The following is a 25,677-nucleotide window of genomic DNA, read 5'->3' on the forward strand; positions in this document are numbered from 1 at the left end:
GAGATCCAGGTGATGAACAAACATGCACCTCAAAATGTAATTGAGGTTCTATAAAAACATTTAGAACATTAAAATATTCTTTGAAGAAAATAGCTGACATTAGTGTCAAGAATATATAAAATTTTGTGAATTTGTTCTCTAAATCTTTTCTCTTTAGATTTTGAATCCACTTGTTTCCAAGGCGCAACTTTCCCAAACAGTCCAGTCTCGTTTAGTTAGTTGTAAAATTTTAGGAAAATTGACCAACAAATTTGATGCCCTTGCGTGAGTATTTGTATATAATTTTTTGTCTACTTTATTAAATTGATTTAAAATGTATAATGACTATATTATTAATAATTATATTAGATTTGTATTATTCCATACTGTATACAGTTTAACTGATTTAAATTTACAGAATATAGAATTCTCAGAAGTCTACTTATTCAGATGCATTTCTTCTTGATATGGCCTTTCAAAATCAATAAGGGTAACTTTTTTTTCTATTTCCCATCTTAGTCATCTCTGTCACATACCTTGTGTAGTTTTGAGGATAAAATAAAATTATCTTACAGACTTCAAAAATTGGTAAACATTGACATAGAGATAGATTTCTGCTTTTTTCCATCAGCTTTTTTCCATCATTGCTATGAATTCATTATATTGAATAATTTATCTTACTTTGAGGTTTTATAGAGAATGCTTATAATTTATATGCTACACTCTGTCCAGATGATAAATACCAAGTGGAAAGAATGGAATGTTGTGTAATTATGACACAAGAGGAAGATATAAAATTGACGAATATTTTGGTTGATGGTTGCTAGAATCAGATAGTCCACTTGCTTATAGCCTTTTATCTTAGCTAAGATGTTTTAGCTGCCAATTACAAATTAACCATTATTTTAAAAAGACTCAGTCATATACATAATTTAAAAGTAGCTGTTAACATCCAAATGTAATAACATATGTAAATATACATTGTAAATGATAAAGTTCTTTATTAAGGTATGTTTGTTATTATTAAGCTAAGATTTTGAGGATAATTTTTTGAAAATATTAATTATTCTAAAATACTCACCCATTTGCATGTTTCTTTCCTCTCTCTCTAAGCATTAAAAGAGAAATTCTTCCCTTGGTAAAATCACTCTGTCAAGATGTAGAGTACGAAGTTCGATCTTGTATGTGTCGGCAATTAGAAAATATAGCTCAGGGCATTGGGTAAGTATACTTTCAATACCTTTTGTTACAGTTTTATTTCTGGATTGTCAGACATGTGTATCCTGTTCTGTATTCCATGAAAGCATGCTTTTAAAGAGCTAAACTTTATATGATCTTTAAAAATGATGATAATAAGTACCTTCTGATGTGTTTATATTAAAAGAGATAAAAGTGAAGATGTTTAGTATGGTGGGTTAATGTTAATTTCTTTCCTTTTTTTCCTTAGTTACTTACTTATCATTCCAAACCCCTAGATCCAGGAAGGGAAAAATGTCCGTGCTTTGAATATAATATACCATGCTCAGACTATAGCTGTACCATATCTTTTAGCTGGCAGCTGTATTACTGGGTCATTTCAGATGAAATTACTCAGTGGAAGTCTTTGTCTCCTGTGCGGCTCTGTGCTTCCAGTGTCTGCTTTGTTGGTCTCCTTGTCTTCGGGGTGTGTGAAGCTCAGGAAGGAGAGGGATAGGGCAGTCTCTTCTCTTCACCTGTAAAAACTAATCTCATGTCAAGGTGTAAGTATGATATTAAAGGGAATTTTATCTAAAAACCGTCTTTGGAAACAGTTTTTTTTTCCCAAGTATCCTAAATTGGTACAAAAAACTTTGGAACCTCTCATTTTTAACTAGAAATTGCAGTGATTTCTCCTGGTTCTTTGTTTCACAAGCAAGGACAATCAGGTTGTTGCCATTAAAATTGCTAAGTTTAAAAAAATCTGGGCCAATATTGAAGGCTTTAGAAATACTTTAGAATGTCATACAGATTCAGGGTGGAGTAGTGTCCTCTGTCCTGCGTCCACCCTTGCTGAGTAGAATTTAAGTATTGTGTGGAAGCTTAACACTTCAACAGAATAATCAGTTCCCTAACCTTGATCTCAGAACCAACTTCTTTCCTTCTGTTAGGTCTTCTAAGGCTAGGCTGACTCTGGATCATTGTGGACCATAATTAATTCAGTCTTGCCCAGATCTGTGCCCCTTAACCAAGATCAGAACCTATTAGGAGAATATGCTGTTGTCTTTTTGTATTCTTTTTTTTTTTTGTCGCTGAAATGTTGACACAATGGATGGGTCTTCTGAAAATTAATATATGATTATTGCTTAAGGATTAATTTATAAAAGTAAAACTAGAAAGAATCTACCTAGCTTGTTAAGTTAGAATGCACTTGTTAAGTTAGAATGCTTGGTTATATAATATTTATTTAATTTTGAGTTCTTACATATTATTAAAGACATAATTATAGGACTTTTGTGTTATGCTGGCTGAAAATTACTAAGACCTGATTCATATTCTTTATTCTCCCTTTGATAAATACATAAAACTAAAGAGAGGTACACAGGCTTTTTTCTTTCAGCATTGAAAATTAGGAATATTGTTAAGATCTGATAGTTAACCAAGAGAAATTTTCTTATAGTCAAGGCTAGATGAGGCCCTGAGATAGGTGAAAGGAATTAGGAAGAGAAAACTTCAGAGATTGGCACTGGTTTGATACTACTGCACTGGGAGTTATGTTCGTAAGGCATTTGGGATTGAGATGTGCTGGGAAGAGGCCCAAGAACAGAACAGAACTGGGTTTGTAATTTTGTGTTTGCTGTGGCTAGCAAGGGAAGATTTACTGACCATTTTAGTTTAACCAGAAGTGAGCACTATGATTTATTAGTAAGATGATCAGGAAGCAAAATGAAGAGATTCTTCTCAAGCTAGCATATCCATATGAAATAAAAGCTGCAAAACACTAGAAAGCCACTATGGATTGTGCACCAGTTTAGGATCAAAGAGGACAATTCTTAGACTATCAGATTAATAGCGAATAGTATTATGAAGAGGTCATACACAATCATTACAAGAAAACAAGTGTGCTGAATAGACTTCTCCTTGTACAGGGATGACCAAAGAGAAAAGAAAAACAGACTTGGGATCTACAAAATGATCCTTCAGTGTTAGAGGGGAAGAACATACAACACTAAGATCGGAAAGAAAGAACATACTTTTGAAAAAGTTGTTCAGACTTCTAATTATGGTGATATACTAAACAAGATAACCTGAAAATCCTCCCATTACAATATGTGACAAAATTCAGCATCCATTCATGATTAAAAACTCTCAGGAAGCTAGGGATGAAGGAAACTTCCTTAATCTGATAAAGGGCATGTATGAAAGAAAAACCTATAGCTAACATCATACTTAATGGTAGATATTGAATGCTGTCCCCCTATGGTAACAGCTGGCAAGGATAGTTTTCATCACTTTTATTCAATCTGTACCGGAGGTTCTAGCCATTGAAATAAGGCAAGAAGACAAAAACCTAAAAGGTCTAAAGATCTGAAAGGAAGAAGTAAATTGTTTTCTATTCGTAGATGACATTGCTGTTTACATAGAAAATCTTCAGTAATTTACAAAACAGCTATTAGAACTAGTAAATGGATTTAAGGATGTTTCAGGATACAAGGTTAACATACAGAAATCAACTGTGTTTTTGTATACTAGCAAAAGATAGTTAGAGAATGAAAATTTAAATTTAAAAATTTGAATGAAATTTTAAAATTCCACTTATTTAACTTAACAAAAAATGTACAAGACCTACACCGCAAACTCTACACTCTACACTGAAAAACCATAAAACAATGTTGAGAGAAATTTTTAAAAGCAAATAGATATATACCATATTCATGAATTGGAAGACTCAATATTGTTAATATTGTTAAAATGTCAATTCTCCCCAAGTTGATCTAGCAATTCAATGCAGTCTCGACCAAAATTGTGCTGTTTTGTAGAAGGTGATTCTAAAATTTATATGAAAATGCAAGTGACCTAGAAGAGCCAAAGCAGTCTAAAAAAAAAAATTACAAAGACTGTGCATTACCTGTTTTCAAGACTTATAATAAAACTACAGTAATCAAAAGAATGTAATGTTGGTAAAAGGATAGACATACGTATCAGTGGAAGAGAAGAGAGAATCCAGAAACAGATTATGGTGGATTGATTTTTCAATAGAGTGTCAAAGAAATTTAATGAGGAAAGGAAAGTCTTTTCAAAACATGATACTGGGATAACTGGATATTCATAAGAGAAAAAAATTGAACATCGATTCTCACCTCTCACCATACACAACGACTAACTTGAAATCTATAATAAACCTAAATATGAAAGCTAAAACTATAAACTTGGGACTTCCCTGGTGGCGCAGTGGTTAAGAATCTGCCTGCCAATGCAGGGGACATGGGTTCGAGCCCTGGTCTGGGAAGATGCCACATGCTGCGGAACAACTAAGCCCGTGCGCCACAACTACTGAGCCTGCACCCTAGAGCCCTCGAGCCACAACTACTGAGCCTGCGTGCCAAAACTACTGAAGCCCGCATGCCTAGAGCCTGTGCTCCACAACAAAGAGAAGCCACCACAATGAGAATCCTGCACACTGCAACGAAGAGTAGGCCCCGCTCGCTGCAACTAGAGAAAGCCCGAGCGCAACAACGAAGACCCAACAGAGCCAAAAATAAATAAATTAATTAATAAATTAAAAAAAAAACTATAAACTTCTTAAAGAAAATATAAGAGAAAATCTCTGCGGCTTTGGGGTAGGCAAGGATTGTTTAAATAAAAGTCATGAACTATGAAAGAAAAATGTGATAATTAAACTTTATAAAAAAAAAAATCTGTTTACTCTTTAAAACAAGTCAAGTCCAGAATGGAAAACTACTGATACTCACAATACATATATCAAGCTTATATCCAGAATATATAAAGAACTCTTATGACTCGATGATACAGAACTCTTACAAACAATCCACTTAAGAAATGATTAGTATGTTTGAACAGATATGTCATAAAGGAAGATATAACACATGACCAAAAAGCACATGAAAATGTATTCAACATCATTAGTCATAAATGGGATGCAAATTAAAACCACAGTGAGATACTACTACACACTAACTAGAATGTGTAGTGTAAAAAGCCTGTCAGAATCAAATATTGATGAGGATTTGGAGCAGCTGGAACTCTAATACACTGCTGGTGGAAGTGTTAAATGGTGGAACCCACTTTGGAAAACTGATTGGCATTTACTTAACAGTTAAATGTATATCTTCCATATGACCCAACTATTCTACTATAAAGTATTTACCCAAGAGAAGTGAAAATATATGTCAACAACAAGAATTGTTTTATATACACAAGTTTATAGCAGCTTTATTTGTTTTACGTAAAACTGGAACAATTCAAATGTCTATCCACAGGTGAATGGAAAAATAAAATGTGACATGTCCGTACAATGGAATACTATTCAGCAATAAAAAGGAATGAAGGGGCTTCCCTGGTGGTGCAGTGGTTGAGAATCTGCCTGCCAGTGCAGGGGACACGGGTTTGAGCCCTGGTCTGGTAAGATCCCACATGCCGCAGAGCAACTGGGCCCGTGAGCCACAGCTACTGAGCCTGCGCGTCTGGAGCCTGTGCTCTGCAACAAGAGAGGCCACGATAGTGAGAGGCCCGCGCACCGCGATGATGAGTGGCCCCCGCTCGCCGCAACTAGAGAAAGCCCTCGCACAGAAACGAAGACCCAACACAGCCAAAAATAAAAATAAAATAAATTAAAAAAAAAAAAGGAATGAAGTACTGATACATGTGATATTATATCATGGATGAATCTCAAAATCAGTATGTTAAGGGAAATAAGTCAGACACAAAAGGATATATACCGTATGTCAAATACAAACTAATATATAGTGACAAAAAGCAGACCCATGATTGCCTTTGTCAGACGCAGATTGTAAAATTCAGATATAATGGGATTGATGGTTGGTTCTTGTCCTCTGCCCTTATTTTTGTCTTTTGTCAGATTGGAAGTCTGTTGATGAAGGGGGAGCATGTAGGGGAGGGCCAAGCCAGAACGCTAGAGGCAACTTGTGAAAAGAGAGCTGGAGATGAGTAGGTCCCCAGTGTTTCTTCAGACCCAGTCTCCTTAGAACAGGTCAGTGGAGAAGGCACAAAGGAGAGGGTTCCTCCAATTGATTTTGCTGTCCTGGCTGACCATAGAACTCAGAATCATCATCAGTATTTAAGCTGAAGCAGACAGCTACCATCAGATGACTCCAAATCATAGCCAGCACTGGGGTAGATTTGTTATCACACAGCCAGACCCCAGAATTCCTGGATGGCTCTCTGGGCAAGCTTGCTTATTTCGTTCATCTTGTTATTCCTGACCCTGTATTTTACCCACTTTTGACATCATCAAAGGGTTAGGTTGTAGTTACTAGCATCTAGACTGATAAAACTGGGCTTGTACAGAGATTAGAATCTTTAGATCCTTAGAGCCTTAGACTTCTATTCCATATACGTCTGGCTGGGGCAGAATTTACATGTGAGGGAAGAGAAAGATATTCTTATAATTATATTAGTTTAGGCAATATGCAATCTGCACCCACTTCCTGAAAAAAATTACCTATAATCCAGTTTGCTAAGAGGAACTAATGAAAAAGGGAAAATATTTGTATCATACATGTAAGTCCCCCATAATGCCTTATTTCCCCTCAAATTTTATAATATGGCAAATGGGCAAAGAAAATGAACATATACTTCATAAAGAAGAAGTACAAGTGGCTAATAAACATCTATTCAATCTTATTGTTCAACCATGTTAGTTGTCAGAACAATACATTCACTTAACGAGTATATTGAGCAACTACCATAAGTTGCATAAGTTAATATGCAATTGCTATCGATGTTTCTTGAATTCATACTATCATGCTTTCCCAGCCAGACTGCAAGATTCCAGACAGCAGGAGCCATATCTTTATGATTTTGCCTATTTTCTATAACACTTAGCTCAGTGACTTGTTCTTAGTAAGTTCTTGATAAAAATGTATTGGTTTGATTTATTTTCTTCTATTGCTTATTGTGCAGGACAGAACTTACAAAAAGTGTGGTGCTCCCTGAATTAATAGAACTTTCTAGGGATGAAGGCAGCAGTGTGCGGCTTGCAGCTTTTGAAACTTTGGTTAATCTGCTCGACATATTTGATACAGGTAAATCTTCATGTGGACACATCTTTGCTTCTGAAAGCATTGTTTTTCCATGTTTTGTATCACTAGTAAGGAGTAAAGGTAGCTGCAGGATGGAGTTTCTTATGTTAACTTTTCATGATAAATGTTAGACTTCCCTTCTCTCTCTGTTTTGGTCCTTTCTCTTTTGGTGCCTTCTCTGCTGCCACTTTTCCCCTCCTGGCACCTGGTGTTGTTGAATATTTCCTACCCTTCTCTTTCCTTTCATCAACATTTAACTGACTAGTATGTAGGGCTAAGAATTTGGGTTGGTGATTAGTTTTTAACTTGCTCAACTAATTGACCCTAAGACAGATCTTGACTAAAGCAGTATCTAATTAGCTTCCTATACTTAATATTTTAATGCTGGAAATCTCATGGCCACAGGAGAAATCTGGGATGGGATATTTGGGTGGGAATGGGTAAGGAGGTGTTTCTTAGTGTTGTGCAAATCAAATCACAAAGACAATTAAATTAGTTGCTCTACTGAATGTGTGACTAGATTCTTAGCCAATGTTAGACATTAGTTTATCAGTGCAAATTAACTATTTTGATAGGGTGAAATTTGGAAGGGCAAATGTCAAGTACTCAGGTGCAAAACACTGTTGTGTAATTGTAGGATTCCTTTGTTTTTGTTTTTAAATTTATTTTATTTATTTTACTTTTGCCTGCATTTGGTCTTCATTGCTGTGCGTGGGCTTTCTCTAGTTGCGGAGAGCAGGGGGGCTACACTTTGTTGCGGTGCGCGGGCTTCTCATTGTGGTGGCTTCTCATTGCGGTGGCTTCTCTTGTTGTGGAGCACGGGCTCAGTAGTTGTGGCTCACGGGCTCTAGAGCACAGGCTCAGTAGCTGTGGTGCACGGGCTTAGTTGCTCCGCAGCATGTGGGATCCTCCCGGGCCAGGTCTCGAACCCGTGTCCCCTGCATTGGCAGGTGGATTCTTAACCACTGCGCCACCAGGGAAGCCCCTGTAAGATTACTTTGGATTAACAATATTTTAACTGAACTAGGAGACCCTCTTAAAGATTATTGCAGTGTGGACAATTATGATGTGTGGATGTTACAGAATAATAATTTAGGCCATTGGATGAACCAGAGGAGTAGAAACAGCAGTATCTGATAAGTGAACAAATGAATCTCTTTGTCCTAATAATGGGGCACGCTTAGGCATCCAAACTAGAAACCTGGGCATCATCTCTGATCTGGGCTTTTCCTGCCCCACACTCGGTTATCACAGATCTGTCCTAACCTGTGTTCATGGCTTTATTTCCTCCCGTTCTTTCCCACTCCTCTGGGATCTGGTGCTCCAGCCCCATTTGCCGTTATCTTGGCATACCAAATTCTTTCAACCTCTAGCCTTTTCATGTTCACTTTTTTCACCCTTCCCTCTATTTTTCTCCTAGCCAGCTCCTTCTTTTCAGTGCCCAGTTCAAAACAGTGTCTTCTCTGACATCTTCTAAATCCCTTTATACCAGGGGTTGGCAAACTATGGCCTACAGGCCAAATCCTGCTGCCACCAGTTTTTGTAAATAGAGCTTATTGGAACACAGCCACTCCCATTTGTTTATGTATTGTCTGTAGCTGTTTTGTGCCAAAGTGACAGAGTTAATACTTGGGACAGATAAACTACAAAGCCTAGAATATTTGCAAAAATAGTTTGCAGACTCTTGCATTATACTAACTATTAAAATAGTGATCACATTGTCTTATGATACTTTTTGAGTTTGACTTCTTTGCTGGTCTGAGTTTCTCAAGTTCAGAGAACTTTTTATTCATCCTTCTACTTCTGTTAATGCTTGTTGTCTGAGAAATTCAATAAATGTCGAATGAATGTTATTTAGTAAAAACAGTAGTTATGGTACTGAAATGTGATGATAATAATAACAGTGATAATAATAATACCAGTAAACCTGTTACAGGATTTTACTTAATATTGTCAGACCCTTAATAAAGTAGTGATTTATTTCTGAAAGTTTAAGAGAACTGTGGGAAATTCAGGGAGCATTTAGAATCAAAACGTAAATATTGTTAATATCAGAAACTTATGACCTAAGCTGGCATACTCAAAGAATGAATTCACTTTTTAAAAAAGAGTTGTATAGGAAGTAAAAGCGAAGAAATTCATTATGCAGAATGTAATATAAGCTAACTTAATTTCAGTCAAAACTGAAATGACAAAATGCAGCATGGTGTGAGATGTATGCAGAAGAGAGTTCCTGCTGCTCATCTATTTATACTAGTAGTATTAGCATTCTTGTAGTTATTCAGACTCAAAGCCTCAATCATCTTAGCTTTTTAATTTGTAGTCACTCTATAGTTTATTCCCTATGGCCTGCAGTGTCAAGTCCAAACCCCTTAGCCTGGCATAAAAGTTTTTGATGTTTCCCACTTATCTCTCACCTATTCTTTATGTCATCCCTCCATCATCATTGTTTTCAGATATTTTCTGTTACTCTGAGACTAACATAGTAATTTTTCTTTCTGCAATTTGTGTATATGCATTAATTTCCACATGTGCAGTGTGGGCAACTGGATCTAAACTATGTTTTATTCTTGTTTTTCAGATGACAGAAGTCAAACTATACTTCCCTTAGTGAAATCATTTTGTGAAAAATCTTTCAAAGCAGATGAATCAATTCTTATTTCCTTATCTTTCCATTTAGGAAAACTATGCCATGGACTATATGGTATGATATGTCCTAAGAATGTCAAGATTATAGATAATTTTTCCTTTTTCTTTTACCTTAGCCACTAAACTTTAGCTCTTCAGTTGTAAAGCCTACCCTTTAAATGTGTAAAATCTTAAGAGATCTTAGAATTTTGATAGCATAATTTAGAACACAGTTAGAAATGACTTTTTCACTAGTAGAACCTATATGAAAGAACAATGGCAGGGGCTTCCCTGGTGGCGTAGTGGTTAAGAATCTGCCTACTAATGCAGGGGACACGGGTTCGAGCCCTGGTCCGGGAAGATCCCACATGCCACGGAGCAACTAAGCCCATGCGCCACAACTACTGAATCTGTGCTCTAGAGCCCATGAGCCACAACTACTGAGCCCGTGTGCCACAACTACTGAAGCCCGCACACCTAGAGTCCCTGCTCCACAACAAGAGAAGACATTGCAATGAGAAGCCTTGTGCACCACAGTGAAGAGGAGCCCCTGCTCACCGCAGCTAGAGAAAGCCCGCGCACAGCAATGAAGACCCAGTGCAGCCAAAAATAAATAAACAAAATAAATAAACTTATTAAAAAAAAAAAAAAACAATGGCAGAGTGAAGTAGGCATAGCCTTTTAAATTTCTGAATATTTTATCTTTATGTATTAGTTGGTATATGATAATAGAAGCTCAGGTATATTAACTATTGTGCATAGTAAGTATACTCTTATTAACTTTTTGTGGAATAATTAATATATCACATGAGCAGTTCAGCTTAGAATGCAGAATAATACCTGTAACTCTTGGCATGCTGAACATATTACTCAGTTCTTAGCTTACTAAAATAATGTAAGCATTAATTAAATTATAACAATCTAGCATAGAAAAACATATTTTTGTGCAGATTGTGGACTTTTAATAGACTGTTGAAAAAAAGTATTGCAATATATGTTGAGTTATTAGCTTCCTAAGACAGTATATGAATGTGGAATCATTCCATTCCATTGATCAAAATTATTTTGAGTTTACTTCGCCGTCTTTCAGATTCCTTTTTTTTTTTTTGGCTGTGCCTTACCGCTTCTGGGATCTTAGTTTCCCGACCAGGGATTGAACCTGGGTCCACGGCAGTGAAAGTGCCAAGTCTTAACCACTGGACCGCCAGGGAATTCTCTCAGATTCCATTTTTAAGCTCCTTCTCTGCAGACATATGTGCATGTCTTTTATGTAGGCAACTTTAGAATATTTACCATAAGTAAATAGCAATAATGGCTGCCATATTATTATTGTAGTGACTCACTAGTGGTATATACAATGGTACATGCTGCAGAAATTAATGCAGGTGTAATTCCTGCATTGCATAGTTTTATACTATTGAAATTAAAATGAAAATATTGTTAAAATTAACATAAGGTGAAGAACCATTAGATTTCTTCACAATAGTTATTCTTTTCTCATTGTTGCTTTTATTTATGATTTCCAACCATTTATTTAAATATTTGGTTCCAATTATGTTTTTATTGCACTTTGCTTTTCCCTTTTTAATTATTGTTTTCAGTTAAAATGTTGAGCAAAGGTTTTGCATTTGTTTTAGGAATATTTACTCCAGATCAACACTTGAGATTTTTGGAGTTTTATAAGAAACTTTGTACATTGGGTTTGCAACAGGAAAATGGACACAATGAAAACCAGATTCCACCCCAAATCTTAGAGCAGGAGAAGAAATATATTTCAGTACGGAAGAACTGTGCTTATAACTTTCCGGTAATAAATTTTACGTTTGTATTGGCTAAACGTTTTAATTTTAACTTAAAAACATGTGAATAGATTGCATTGAAAAATATTGCCATATTTGACACTTGCTACTTAGCATTATGACTGCTGTATATTGGTTAATTTATATTTATCTCTGTGTAAGTATATATATTAGAATTATATGCATACATTTGGATCTTCCAAATATGGTTTCTAACTAAATTATGATTCAGAGGACATGATTCAGTTTAAGTGACATGATTATAATAAGAGGTGTTGATTCATGTTTTTCTCTCCTTCCCACTCATCTTCTCCCTCCCACCTCCACCAGGCCATGATTGTTTTTGTTGATCCTAAAAATTTCCACATGGATCTGTATTCTACATTCTTCTGCCTTTGTCATGACCCTGAAGTACCAGTCAGATACACTATTGCTATTTGCTTTTATGAAGTAAGTCTGAAAAAGTGATACCACTTTACATTTGTTGTTAATTCTACCTACATGTACTAGATGATTTTTTGATATTTTGTACACATCTGTTTACAGATTTATTAAAAGATACAGGCTCCATATTGCTCTCATATTCTAGTCCTAAATATTGAAAAATTCCCGTAATTCTGTTTATAGAATGTTACACAGAATTCATTTACATAAATACATTATATTCGTTTAGCAGGTATTAATCCATTCGTTCAGTACATCTCTAGTAAATCCTTACTTTAAGCCAGACATTGTGGTATGGATGTGGCTGTTACAGATCTGGAAGTAAAATCAGTTTTTATATGCTTTATAATGTTTTTGTTTTGTTTTTTTAATTAATTAATTTATTGGCTGAGTTGGGTCTTTGTTGCTGTGCGCGGGCTTTCTCTAGTTGCAGCGAGGGGCGCTACTCTTCGTTGGGGTGCGTGGGCTTCTCATTGCAGTGGCTTCTCTTGTTGTAGAGCACGGGCTCAGTAGTTGTGGTGCACGGGCTTAGTCGCTCCGTGGCATGTGGGATCTTCCCGGACCAGGGCTCGAACCCGTGTCCCCTGCATTGGCAGGCGGATTCTTAACCACTGTGCCACCAGGGAAGCCCTATAATGTTTATATTTAGCTTTACACCTAAACTTAAGAGCTAAAGTACAAATGGAAAATTGAGAGATAGATTATTTAAATATATGGTTTTTACTGCAAATGGATCATGTTTCATGAGCACAGCTTTTAGATTCAGCTGTTACAACAACTCTCCATAGTGTAAGAGCAAAAGTGAATTTAAACTTTATGATGAATATAATTAACTTCTTAACCCTTGAGGTTGAAATTTAGGGCATGTTTCTTGAGTGATTGCAGTAAGTACATGTTGCTATAATTGCAGTTTACATGTATAACCTATAACTTGCCAACTTTAGGACTGTCACATAAAAATATCTGTGTGGGTTAATAAAATATTTCCTTCCTTTATGAGAGGTATAATAAATATTCTTATTCTCAGTGAGAATAGTTCATCTCCTTCCTTGCACTGTGTTCAGAGCATTGTCAGATTAGCTGAAAGTGTGCAGGATATCCATAGCAGCATTAGAAATGTTACTTAAGGCTCTTGACTACTGAATGATAGTCTTTGCTTCTTTTGAATAACATTTTTTTTCTAGTGTGAATGAAATAAATGTTCATTGTGCAAAGTCCAGAAAATATTCCCTTTAAATGGTATAATTAATTAAAATAATTCAGTGTTGAACAATTAAGTCATCTTTGTAATATGCATATAGGAATATGCTTTTGGAGGAGGAGAGAGGGCAGAGGGCACTGGCTGGCTGAGTGAACTACTTGTCTCTAATATGTATTAAGTGGGCATTTAGGCATAGTTACCATGCACGCTTGCATTTGTCTAGATTGGTGGTCTCCAGAGATGGTTGCATGAGATTAGAGTCTGAGAAAGCAATATTTATGCAATACGAGAGTTTCTATTTATGTTTATTTTTATCTCATACCTTTAATATGTCATTGTATTTATGTCCACTATAAGTGGACATAATGTGTTAGCACCATAGAAATAAACATATTGAAATATGTACACAAAAATATTTCACCAGTAGAAGTAAGTTTGGAAATCATTGATTTAACTATTTGCTGGGTGGCTAATTTCTGTATTCTTACAATCATACCATGTAGGTAGGTTAAGATGATACTTGACTCCATAAATGAATGGTTAGTCTAGGTTTGTCCTTTTAGATAACGAAAATCCACTGGTGGATTTAAATTTCCTTAACAGTGTTATTGTTGGATTCTGATCATTACTTTAGTATGTTCTGAGTTCATTCTTGTTTTTCAGAAAAATAGTATTTTGAAAATACTTTGAAAAAGTCAAAAACAACCCTGTAGAGCAAAGACTTTTAAAACACCTTATTTGTCTAGGAGCCCCTTTTTCAAGTAAAACCTTACTCAGAAACCCAGTATGTGGAAAAAAACCCCAAAACCTTAAAGTTGAAGTAGAAACTGGTGAATCTACCATTGCAGATTTTTACTGTTGCTTGTCTGGAGGGAAAAAAAAAAAATGGTTCACAAAGGAGTTGGTTTAGTCTAGATTCTCCCAACTCCCAACTCGTCTCTTGCTGATTGAAGTCTTTGATGGGAAAAGTCTTCGAAGTTTTGCTTGCTTAGGAGTTTTCTCTATCCCTATGTGGCTACTGGCCTTCAGTAGAATTTGCCCTCTCTGGGAGCTCTGAACCGAGATGAATGCTCCCGTGGCTGAGCTCCCTTGAAAGAACCTGTTGGCTGCTCTAAGACTTTAAAATATGAACTACAGGCATCCATGAGCTTATTAGTGCCTGTGAGAGGGAAGTTATGACTGATAAATCCATTCTTCTACACTCCCGACCCTCAATATGTTCACACACTCCAGCGTGTTAGGAAGCAGACTGAAAAGCTTACGTATGCAAGTAATTTTTCTAGAAATCTAATTTTATAGTTGTGTTGTAAACAAGTCTCATTGTAGAAGAAAATCTAACAGGGATTATTTTTTTAAAATTGTTTTTATAACCTTTATATGTCTAGTAGTCTCAAATCTGAGAGACTTTATTGCTCCATTCTAGGTGTCTAAACTTCTGAATTCTGGAGTGTATTTAATACATAAAGAACTAATAACATTATTACAAGATGAATCATTGGAGGTAATATCTTCTTACTCTTTGCTTTTTACTTCTGTTATATTAAGTTTGAATATATCAATGCCTTTTTTCATTTTCCTGCTTCTTGGGAATTGCATGAATTCTAATAGCTGACTAGCCCTAGAAGCTTGAAGTCGATATGCCACTGTATTATAGACTAGAAATTGGAAATATCTTTTAAAAATAGTAGGTTTTAAAATATATATGTATATTTGTTTGTTACGGAAAATTTTGGAAAGGCCAAAAAGTAGACAGACAAAAGAATAGTTTTAGTTCTGATCACTGTTTCTATTGTCTTATATTTTTTCATTTTCTATTTTTTCTATATAAAGTTTTTAAAACTTTACACAATTGTGATCATATGTTATATCACATTTTATATCTTTTTATTTCTCTTAGCATTGTTTGGGGAGTATACTTGTGGAGGCTTTGGAATACTTTATTTTGATGCTTTATCTACTATATCCTATTCGCCCAAATGACTGCTAGCTTACCAAAGCTCAACTCCTCAACATTAGACATCACTGACGGTGTCATCTGACTTAAACTGCTTTTTAGAAGTTGGGAGGCAGTTTTGAGTATGTTGTCAGGCTGTCTCAGATCTAGACGATTTGAATATTATCAAGAGGTAGACATACTAATCTCTTTTCAAAGGTAGTTTGATCAAGGTAGCTGATTTTGTTTCTAAGACTTTGCAGCAAGAAGATGACAGAGCAAGAAAATAGAAACCCCCAAAATGCTGTTTGGTAACTCATACTATTTCTGTGTAGAAATTGGCATGTTAGTTAATCTAAGATTAGAAAAACATTGCCATCACAAGAAGAGTAATCAATATCTCTGTTAAAAGGTACTAGATGCTCTCATAGATCATCTTCCAGAAATCCTGGAACTTATGTCTACTGGTGGAGAAAGCAGTGTTCAAGAAAATAAGGTAAATCCCATGTATCAAAAAAGTTTCTGGACATTATATGGCCTACCTTACTCTGCAGAGTTGTTGTGAGGAATCAACAGAAGAATGTATGAAAAACATTTAAAATAGTGCTTGCCACATAGTAGGTGCTCAGTAAATGTCTGCTAGAGTTTAAACAGCTTGAATTTCCTCTACCATTCCCTTCTTTTTTTTTTTAAACATCTTTATTGGAGTATAATTGCTTTACAGTGGTGTGTTAGTTTCTGCTATTTAACAAAGTGAATCAGCTATACATATACATATATCCGCATATCCCCTCCCTCTTGCGTCTCCCTCCCACCCTCCCTATCCCACCCCTCTAGGTGGTCACAAAGCACGGAGCTGATCTCCCCGTGAGATGCAGCTGCTTCCCACTAGCTATCTATTTTACATTTGTCCTCTACCATTCTTACATTACCACACAATCCTTATTTATTGTCCTTGGAGTTTACGTTCATATTTTCAGTTCTTATTAGCATTAATTATTACTGCAAAGAATAGCAACTGTTGAGGACAGAAGGGTAGGAGTTTAGAGGGTCAAAGTTTGCTGACAGTGAAATAGAATACATTTTACTTTAGAAGGGTTGTGAATCCCAGTCTCTTTCAAAATTTTGTTTCCAGTAATCATAAATTTTATTTATAGATTTTTAAAAAAAGTATTTGATTTTACTAAATATTTACCTCCCTGTGACAACTAAGGTGCCTCCTAATTTCAGAAAAGATTAAGAGTTCCCCCTCCCCAGTGTATTGTAAGACTGAATAATTTGGCTGAGTGCTGAAGCTGATTTCTTTAATTATCTTTGATTCTCTTGATGTGTTTTCTTCTTTAGTTATCATCTCTCCCTGACTTGATTCCAGCTCTCACAGCTGCTGAGCAGCGAGCTGCAGCCTCTTTAAAGTGGAGAACTCACGAGAAGCTGCTCCAGAAATACGCCTGTCTGCCACACGTCATATCAAGTGATCAGATTTATTATCGTTTCTTGCAAAGAATGTTCACAATCATGATGACAAATGTGAGCCCAATACCTGTTATCTGATTTTCTCTTGAACTTGCTCCTGTTTTGGAATGAACCAAATTCTCCACATTCTTGAAATAGAACGACAAACTCAGTTCATGCCCTTCTGCCTGGAGGGGTGTTACCTTTGCTTCCCCACCGGTTCTCCTTTTCATCAGCTTCTGCCTAGCTGGAGAGAGGGATGCACAGGGAGAGTGTAAACACATGCACTGCAAGCTTGATACTGTTCTTCTCAGGGGAGAGGTTGGCAGGAGTCAGTGATCTCAACTGCAAAGTGCCTTTTGCTCTCATGTACACCTTTCATGTCTCATGGCCTCAGCTGTGCCCTGTTGCCTTAAGGGTATCCCTTAAGGTCCTTAATACTAGTTTGGTTTCTTTTTCTTTTATAGTACCTGAGCAGTGACTTGTTACAAATAAAATGTATACAAAAAACACGGATGCCCTACTATGGATAACCTCAAAATTAGAGTCAAAGTAGGGGGGAAAAAAAAAGACTTGTACTCAAATTTCCCCATAGAGTAAGTTGTCTACCTTTTTCCTTAAAATTTCCAGAGAGGATTGTTTAACCCTCAGTTCACTGTACATTGAATATGACATCATACTACCATTTTTTGAAGTATAAAAAAGTTCTACATAATGTATGTTTTAGAAACTATTTAAAAAGTACTTTGAATTCTTATTGTTCTCAAAAAAAGTGAGATAATGAAATCTAGTAGCCATCTCAAAAACCCAAAATCAGGTTTAGCTTCAAAGAGGAAAAAAATGACATTATTGGTGTCATTTACAACTTAACTAAAAAAAAAAGAAAAAAGGCATATATCTTATGACCTAACATCTCTACATGAAGTTTGTTTCATGTATCAAAGCAAAGTGTAGGGGTTGAAGGTTATTTTATAGATGTAATAATCTTAAAAAGTGATATTGACAAAAATAACTTCCTTCTCAGAGGATAATACATGAATGCACCACATAGAAAATTTCACATGAAATCAAGCAGAATTTATTAATTACTGTATTCAGCAGTTAGTTATTTGAGTCTCTGCTGTGTGTCAGGCACTGTTCTAAGAGCTGGGGATATAGGAGTGAATAAGACAGACAGAATCCTGCTCTAAAGGGCCTTGCATTCTTACATGGTGGTCATGTGGGAAGTGATAAATAGTAAAATAAAATAAATATATTAACAGGTGGTCTTGATCTTAATTGTCTCAACCTGATTACTTAGTAAGTGTCTTTGTGTTTAGAAAGCTAAGAATACATAATTATTCCATATTTGTACTTTCCCTTATCAGGAAAGAGAAATTATTTACAACATAGTGTGAACAAAATACTTTCAAGCCTAAGGGATCTGCTTTATGTTTTCTTTTACAAGGAGGTAATTCCACACTTAAAAGGAAATACGTGATTCACTATAGCACATTTTCCATGATCTAAAAAGACACTTATATTCTGTTTCAATATTCGCTGGAGAAAAGATTATATTTTTAGTTCCGTATCTAATGGTTGTAATATTCATTCATTTAACAAAATTTATTGAGCACTTACTATGTGCTGAGTACTATTCTGAATGCTAGGAACGCAGTAGTGAATGAAAAGACAAAGGACCTGTTCTCATAGAACTTTAAATTCTATTAGAGACAGAAAACAAACACATATAATACATACATCGTACACCAGGGATGAAAAGTACAAGGAGGAACTAAAAACCAGGGTAGAGGGGAAGAAAGTGATGGAGGGTCGTAGGATGGTATTGTGAATATAGTGGTCAGGAAAAAGCCCTCTCTGATCAAATATGCTTTGTGCAGAGACTTGGACCAAGTAAGGGAGTGACCATGTGGATGTCTGAAGGACAGGTGGTCCCCGCAAAGGGAAGAGTGGATGCAAAGGTGTGATACGGGGTGTGCTTGGTTGTGTGAGGAGCAGCAAGGAAGCCCGTGTGGCGGTCGTTAGCGAGAGATGAGGCTGGAGAGGTCGCTGGGCCCACAACACGCAGGTGCTTGAAGGCCATGATGTAGAGCGTAGATTGTATTCTGTGATACAGGGGAAGGCTTTGGAAGGTTTTGAGTAGAGGAATGACAGAAACTAACTTTTTTTCCTGCTTTTGTTATGAAAAAAATTTTAAACGCAGAAAGGCAGAGAAAATACTATAATGAACCCTCACACACCCATCACCTAGATTTAACAGTTGTTAACATTCTGACATATTGGCCTTTTCTATTTCATTGTGCTGAAAAATTTAAATTATAGATATCATTATATTTTTATCTCTAAACATTTCAGTATTCATCTCTGAAAAAGGACATTGCCCTATATAATCATGATACAATTATTACATTTGACAAAATGAACAATTATCTTTAATATCATTTAAAGTTCATATTAAAATTTACCAATTATGCCCCAAATATGTGTGACAGTTGTTTTATTCCATGTAGGATCCAACTAAGACCTATACATTGCCTTAGGTGGTTACATCTCTTAGTTCCCTTTTTTTTTTTTTTTTCTTAGTTCCCTTTTAATCCAGAACAGATTCCCTCTTCGCCCTTCCCCACTTTTTCATGACATTGAATTGAGGAAGAGACTTAGTCAGTTGTTCTGTAGAATGTCTTCATGGATTAACTTGTTTATCTCTTCTCCATATTTCTTCTAAACTGGAGGTTTGATAAGGGCTTGCCAAGTCTTAGGTTAAACGTTTTTGGCAAGAATACTTCATAAATGCTGCTGTGTATTTTATGTTGCATTGTGTCTGGACGGCTGTCCCTCCGTAAGTGAGCTAGGAGTGGTTGTGCAGATGGGGACGGCTCTGTTAGTCTACTGCAAAATTGTGTTTTCTCCCTTGTGATCTGCGTCACAATCTGAAGCTGACACTTCAACCCTCGCAATACCCAGTTTCCCACCAAGCTTTTACCCGTTAGTTTTAGCATCCATTGATGATCCTTGCCTGATCAGTTATTTCATTAGAACTTGCAGAAAAATGATTTTTTAAATTCTGTCTTTTCTTCTACATTGTTGATGGCATTCTTCTCAGGAGAAATGCCTTTTTTTTTTTACATCTACTTGGGTAATTTATTTACCCTAAAATATATTTCCTAATGTAAAGAGAGGGTGAATTCTTATTTCTTTCCCTCTAATTATCAATTTTCAGAGTTAGGAAAACTCTGAAGTGGTGCAGTAGCCACTTCCAATGATGATGAATGAATTTTGTTTTTGGTTTTGTCTCTTTCTTTGAGACTCATCATTTTATATTAAATAATGTTTTAATCAATTGCAGTCATTATTCGCATGCTTAAGTGGTCACAACTTCTTTAAACCGGCTTTTACTTGTTTTGATATAATTACCTTTATCTTTGATTTCTGGCCCAAGAGACATTACCTTATACTGTGAGGTATAAAATATACGTATTTTAAACTATTTTTATTTCAAATGACTAGTGTTTATGCATTTGAAATTCTATTAGTATACACAAAATGAAAGAAAAGAGTAACATCCTTTTATTTAGTTCCTTTATCTAAAATTCATTTTCCGTAATTCCACTGATATTTCTGTTTATGTACATTTCTTAAATTTTCTGTTCTAACTCATAGTGAATATTCTTTTTTTATATTTGATTAAAAGCACCACATGAAATGGTACTCAATAGAATGGAAATAACTTGTATAAAATATGAGAGGAGGTAGCAGGCAGTACTCTCTGAGCAATGTATAGTTTTTCCTACTTGAATTTCAAGGATCCTAGTATAATAGTCTGAATCGTCAAGAATTGAATGTTATAATATTTATATGTAAGTCAAGATGGTGAACATGAATTTATACTGGATACAGTATATCTGATTGAGAGATTTTTCTCTAATACATCGTTTGAACCCAAATCCAGTAAAGATGAATGGTTGAATTCATTTAGAATTAAGGTTCTGCCCAGTGGTATGACAGAAATTCAAAGGACAAAGGAGTTTAAAACACTGGTAAGAGTAATTGGTATGGTGTCCCTTGGATTCTCAGCTTTATCTGTGTCATGGACCGGGGACCTCAAAGAATGGCATTGAGGTGAAAGAGGCAGAACTAAGCCAGAGGGATATGACATATACCTGGTCATGGGATCTCTGAGTTTATATTTTAGAAGTTACACATCTTTGGTGAGATACCTGACACAGGGTATGTTCTAACAAATGTTTGTTGAATAAATGAGTGACAAGGTCCAGAGGTGGTTGAGATATAATTTGGGGAGAATATCACTTAAGATGAAGTGGCAAGGAAATGAGAGTCAAATATAAATCAAATCTGGATGATTTGGAAATGACTGCCAAATTGCGTTAACTTTGTAGTGTGATAGTAGATTAGTTGATTTGCCTGAGTGATGGTAACATTAAATTATGAAGACACTTCCACAGTGATTTGAGAGGTAGGCAATACTGCTTTTACTTTTAGTCAATAACTTAAAATAGATTTGTGGGGCCAAATTATTCAGAGTATATACTATTAGACTGGTTTAATTGTCTTCCTTATTTCTTTAAGAATGTCTTACCTGTCCAAAAGGCCGCTTCACGAACTCTATGCGTTTTTCTACGTTATAATCGTAAACAAGAACAGAGACACGAGGTCATTCAAAAATTAATTGAACGTAAGTAATCATTGTCTCTCATTTTGAAAAATAGAAAGTAAACAAACTGGTTGGCCTTAGTGAGATCTGACTTATGTATCATTTTGCCATGAATAATTAGACCAATGTTGGTATATATTTGCATTTGAGTTTTGTAGGCTAATGTTTTTGGCTTGTTTTAGAAATCTTTGACAGGATCAGATTTGTGATGAATGAAAGTAATGACTACTCTAGGCTGCCTTTTGTGAATTTCTACACTTGAGATATTAAAATATGTATACTTATTGTTGAAAGCCCAGTTTCTATCCTGATTAATACAATTTGGAACTAAGATATAAGTAGGCTATCCTTGAATCTAATAATTTGTTTTATGTTCCTATTTTAAATATTACAGAATGTGAGTTTTGTTCCCTTGGATAGACTTGATAGTACACATGAATGTGAATCTGGGAAGCTGAGGTGGTTTATAATGTCTTAAAAAATTGTCAATTAACAAATGCAAATTTAATTTGCTGTGGGCTAAAATCAAGACAAAAACCTTTTGTTAAAGTGTTAATTCTAGAAGTAGTGGTGCACACCTATATATACTTAGTGAATTTGTTAATTATTGTGTACTTGCTTTGACTGTAGTGTCTTAATGCTTTAATTAAACTCTGTTATCCAGCATAGGCAGGTAATGGAATTTTTCTGGTTATTGGAGTTTACCATTTTAAGTGTGGATCACCACTTTTCAAAAAATGAGAGTACATAAAATTCCATTTAAGAAAAAATAATGCTCAATATACTTTAATCTTCCTTTTTTACTGTATTTTAATTCAGTTTTCATTTTTTTAGTGGTAGGACCTGACCTTTAGAATGTTTTATTTTGAATGGAGATTCTATTTGGGTTTTTTTAAAAAATTAATTAATTAATTAATTAATTAATTAATTAATGGCTGTGTTGGGTCTTCGTTTCTGTGCGAGGGCTTCCTCTAGTTGCGGCAAGTGAGGGCCACTCTTCATCGCAGTGCACGGGCCTCTCATTATCGCGGCCTCTCTTGTTGCGGAGCACAGGCTCCAGACGCGCAGGCTCAGTAATTGTGGCTCACGGGCCTAGTTGCTCCGCGGCATGTGGGATCTTCCCAGACCAGGGCTCGAACCCGTGTCTCCTGCATTGGCAGGCAGATTCTCAACCACTGCGCCATCAGGGAAGCCCTCTATTTGGTTTTAAATATTAAGAATTTTGCTTTTGAACATTTCTGTAATAAGGGAGAGAAAATTATCCTTTCAACATTGACCTGAATTATTTTCAGTGATATCGTGTTTACAAATGATTTTACTTCAAAGCATTTTTAAGGAAACGAGAAGAAAACAGTTAATTTCATTGGTCAAAGATTTTGAAGTTATACAGACCTGCATTTGAATTCTAGCTCTGTACTTTCCAGCTCTGTGGCTTTAACCTCTCTGAATCTCAGTATCCTTACCTTTTAGGAGGAATAAATTTATTCTCATCCCATTGGATTGACTTTCAGGATTTAATGAGATAATATGTATAAAGTACTTAGCACATGGTGGGTAATCAAAAAATAGTAGATATGTTCATTCAATATTTAATAAATGCTCATGGAACTGAATGCAATGTTTAATACATTTTTTCTGTTTTTTCAGGTGCTATTAATTTGGGGGTATATAATATGTTTTTTTCCCCCTTATCTCTTGTTTTTGCTAAACAAATTGTGGATATAAAAAAGATTGTCATGGACTTAGTGATTTTTTCACATGAAATTTTATGTAGGAAAAATTAAACTTATAATTTTTTGTTGTTGTTTCTAGAACTGGGCCAAGGAAAAAGTTATTGGAATAGACTCCGATTTTTGGATACCTGTGAATTTATTATAGAGATCTTTTCCAAATCATTTTTCTGTAAATATTTCTTTCTACCTGCTATTGAACTGACACATGATCCAGTAGCAAATGTGAGGTATGGTACCAATCCAAGAAAATATTTGAAAAAATTGTATTTTTTATGTACCTACTGTAATGAATATATGCAAAAGCATTTTCTTAGTCAATTAAAAATAATCAAGTGAAGAATTTATACTTGTTTTGAAATTCTTGGTAGACTTAATTGAGCCTCAGTAGGACCTGGAAGCGTGATCATTTTTTTTTTTTTTTAAATTTATTTATTTATTTATTTTTGGCTGTGTTGGGTCTTCGTTTCTGTGCGAGGGCTTTCTCTAGTTGTGGCAAGCGGGGGCCACTCTTCATCGCGGTGCGTGGGCCTCTCACTCTCGCGACCTCTCTTGTTGTGGAGCACAGGCTCCAGACACGCAGGCTCAGTAGTTGTGGCTCACGGGCCTAGTTGCTCCGCGGCATGTGGGATCCTCCCAGACCAGGGCTCGAACCCGTGTCCCCTGCATTGGCAGGCAGATTCTCAACCGCTGCGCCACCAGGGAAGCCCTGGAAGCGTGATCTTTTAACACTGTCTCAGGTCTTTAGTTTATTGGGTTGACAGCAGTAGTCACAGCCAGATTGGCAGGCTTCTCCAGCCACTTGGATACACACATTGGCATCAAGAGAAGATTGAGTAGATGTGATTAATTTATCTATATCTTCTAAGACTAAAGGAAAAAATAGTTGAAAGTTGGCTTGGAGAAGATCTGTCCATTTTTACAGGCCCATTTATTCAGAGAAGTAAGGCTGTTTCCAAGTCTTTTAGCTGTCTCACATTTTCAAAATCCAGTAAATGGTAATTGGAGTTGATTAAATAACTGTGAGGTTGAATGAAACAGGCCTGAAAATGGCTTGCTTGGAAACTGAAAAAAAGAATAAATGTATTTTGCCTTTTTTTCCTCCCCAAATAAGCATATTAATTTGTTTTAAAAATTGTGGTAAAACATACATAACATAAAATTTACCATTTTAACTATTTTGTACAATTCAGTGGCATTAAGCACACATGCATACTGTTTGAGTTATTTGTATATTGCATAATGAGTTGAAGAGAATTTTAAACCCTCAGCCATTAGATTTCGTATTTGTGCTCTATGCCTCTGTTCTGAATTTGAGGAACTCAGATCTGTAGGAGACACAGAGTCAGTTGGCCAAGACTTCCTGAACAGAACTCCAGAGCTCCCTGATGAGCTTTCACATGCCAGCCATGCTTCATGCTAGTTTCATGCTGTGTGACATATTTGTATCTTTTATAAATAACTGATGTGCATTGTAGACAACATGCAAACATTTAATACTTTTTAACAGGAAGACTTGGCCAGGCAATAAGCATAGACTGATAGCATGGCTGTTGAGAGAAAATATACCAAGAAAAATTGTCAAAAGATGTTGAAAAGTTCAGCCTAAGAATGTTGTGAGCGTTATTTAAGGGGAACACATCTAGACGTTGGTTTTGTTTTGTACTTTTAGGGTGAGAAAATACAGAAAGTACCACTGCATTGGCTTTAGTATTTTGTGCATCTTAACCTGTGCTGTATAAACTAGAGCTGAGGTTTCCTTGACTTGAGATTTAAAGCAAATTTAAAGTGATTTTAAGTAAATTGAAAGACCCCGTTGATAATTCTTTAGAATTTACCTCTTGGTAAATAACTAAGGGATCCAACCACATTGTTAACATTTTGCAAATTGAAGTTGTGATTCTAGAAAAATAGCTTCCAATGTGTTGAATTGTCATTTATCAAGCAGTTCCCAAAAATTATTTGAAAGGAAGTGAAATCATCTCTACTCAAGTCAGTGTGACTAATAGCATAGCATTGACTCTAAGGGAAAGCAACCTGTTAATTCAAAAACCAGATGAAGATGAATATTGCTCTATGAATTTTGGTGGTTTTTCTGAGTAAGAGATGATCGTATAGCAGTTTGTCTTGGTTCTCACTCTCCTGCTTGGGCAGCTGCCAGCCTAACAAATGGGTCCAGCAACACCATATACTAACTGGCTTTTGGATACGAAAGCCTTTGCTCAACACTTTTAGAAATGTGCAGGTAGAATGAAAGCCATTACAGGCGAGAGTGGCAGGATCATGCAGGGGAGGAGGAGAGTTTCTGGAGCCACACTCCCTGAGCTGATTTCCAGCTCTACACCAGCTATGTGTCTGGGCAACTTACAAAACCTCTCTGTGCATCAATTTCCTTGGTACCTAATTCATGGGGTGTTCTGAGGAATAAATACTTGAGGTAGTGTACATAAAGAATTTCGTTTATCTGAAAAGTATGATCCCTAATCTCTAAATCTTTATAATCTCCTGGGCCCAGGATTCTCACAGAGATAAATCACTGCTAAGGCTTCTGTAGCTTCTGTTGAATGTATGTTTTCTAGATCTGCCTTGGGTTATAAAGAA

At 35.8% G+C, this 25,677-nt stretch overlaps 1 protein-coding gene across 3 annotated transcripts in view; it reads left to right on the forward strand.

Moving 5' to 3' along the window:
* PPP4R4 (protein phosphatase 4 regulatory subunit 4) overlaps window positions 1–25,677 on the forward strand; it is a 112,976-nt gene that overhangs the window by 62,692 nt on the left and 24,607 nt on the right. For all 3 annotated transcript variants that reach the window (XM_036843158.1, XM_036843157.1, XM_036843159.1), the window contains exons 6-16: window positions 158–264; window positions 1,093–1,200; window positions 7,099–7,220; window positions 9,799–9,921; window positions 11,483–11,652; window positions 11,975–12,094; window positions 14,713–14,790; window positions 15,635–15,718; window positions 16,567–16,749; window positions 21,262–21,367; window positions 23,159–23,306. In XM_036843158.1, coding sequence (XP_036699053.1) covers window positions 158–264; window positions 1,093–1,200; window positions 7,099–7,220; window positions 9,799–9,921; window positions 11,483–11,652; window positions 11,975–12,094; window positions 14,713–14,790; window positions 15,635–15,718; window positions 16,567–16,749; window positions 21,262–21,367; window positions 23,159–23,306 — 1,349 coding nt within the window. The remainder of the gene's footprint in view (window positions 1–157; window positions 265–1,092; window positions 1,201–7,098; window positions 7,221–9,798; window positions 9,922–11,482; window positions 11,653–11,974; window positions 12,095–14,712; window positions 14,791–15,634; window positions 15,719–16,566; window positions 16,750–21,261; window positions 21,368–23,158; window positions 23,307–25,677) is intronic.

This window comes from Balaenoptera musculus, chromosome 2, assembly GCF_009873245.2.
Source record: "Balaenoptera musculus isolate JJ_BM4_2016_0621 chromosome 2, mBalMus1.pri.v3, whole genome shotgun sequence".
Classification (NCBI taxonomy): domain Eukaryota; kingdom Metazoa; phylum Chordata; class Mammalia; order Artiodactyla; family Balaenopteridae; genus Balaenoptera; species Balaenoptera musculus.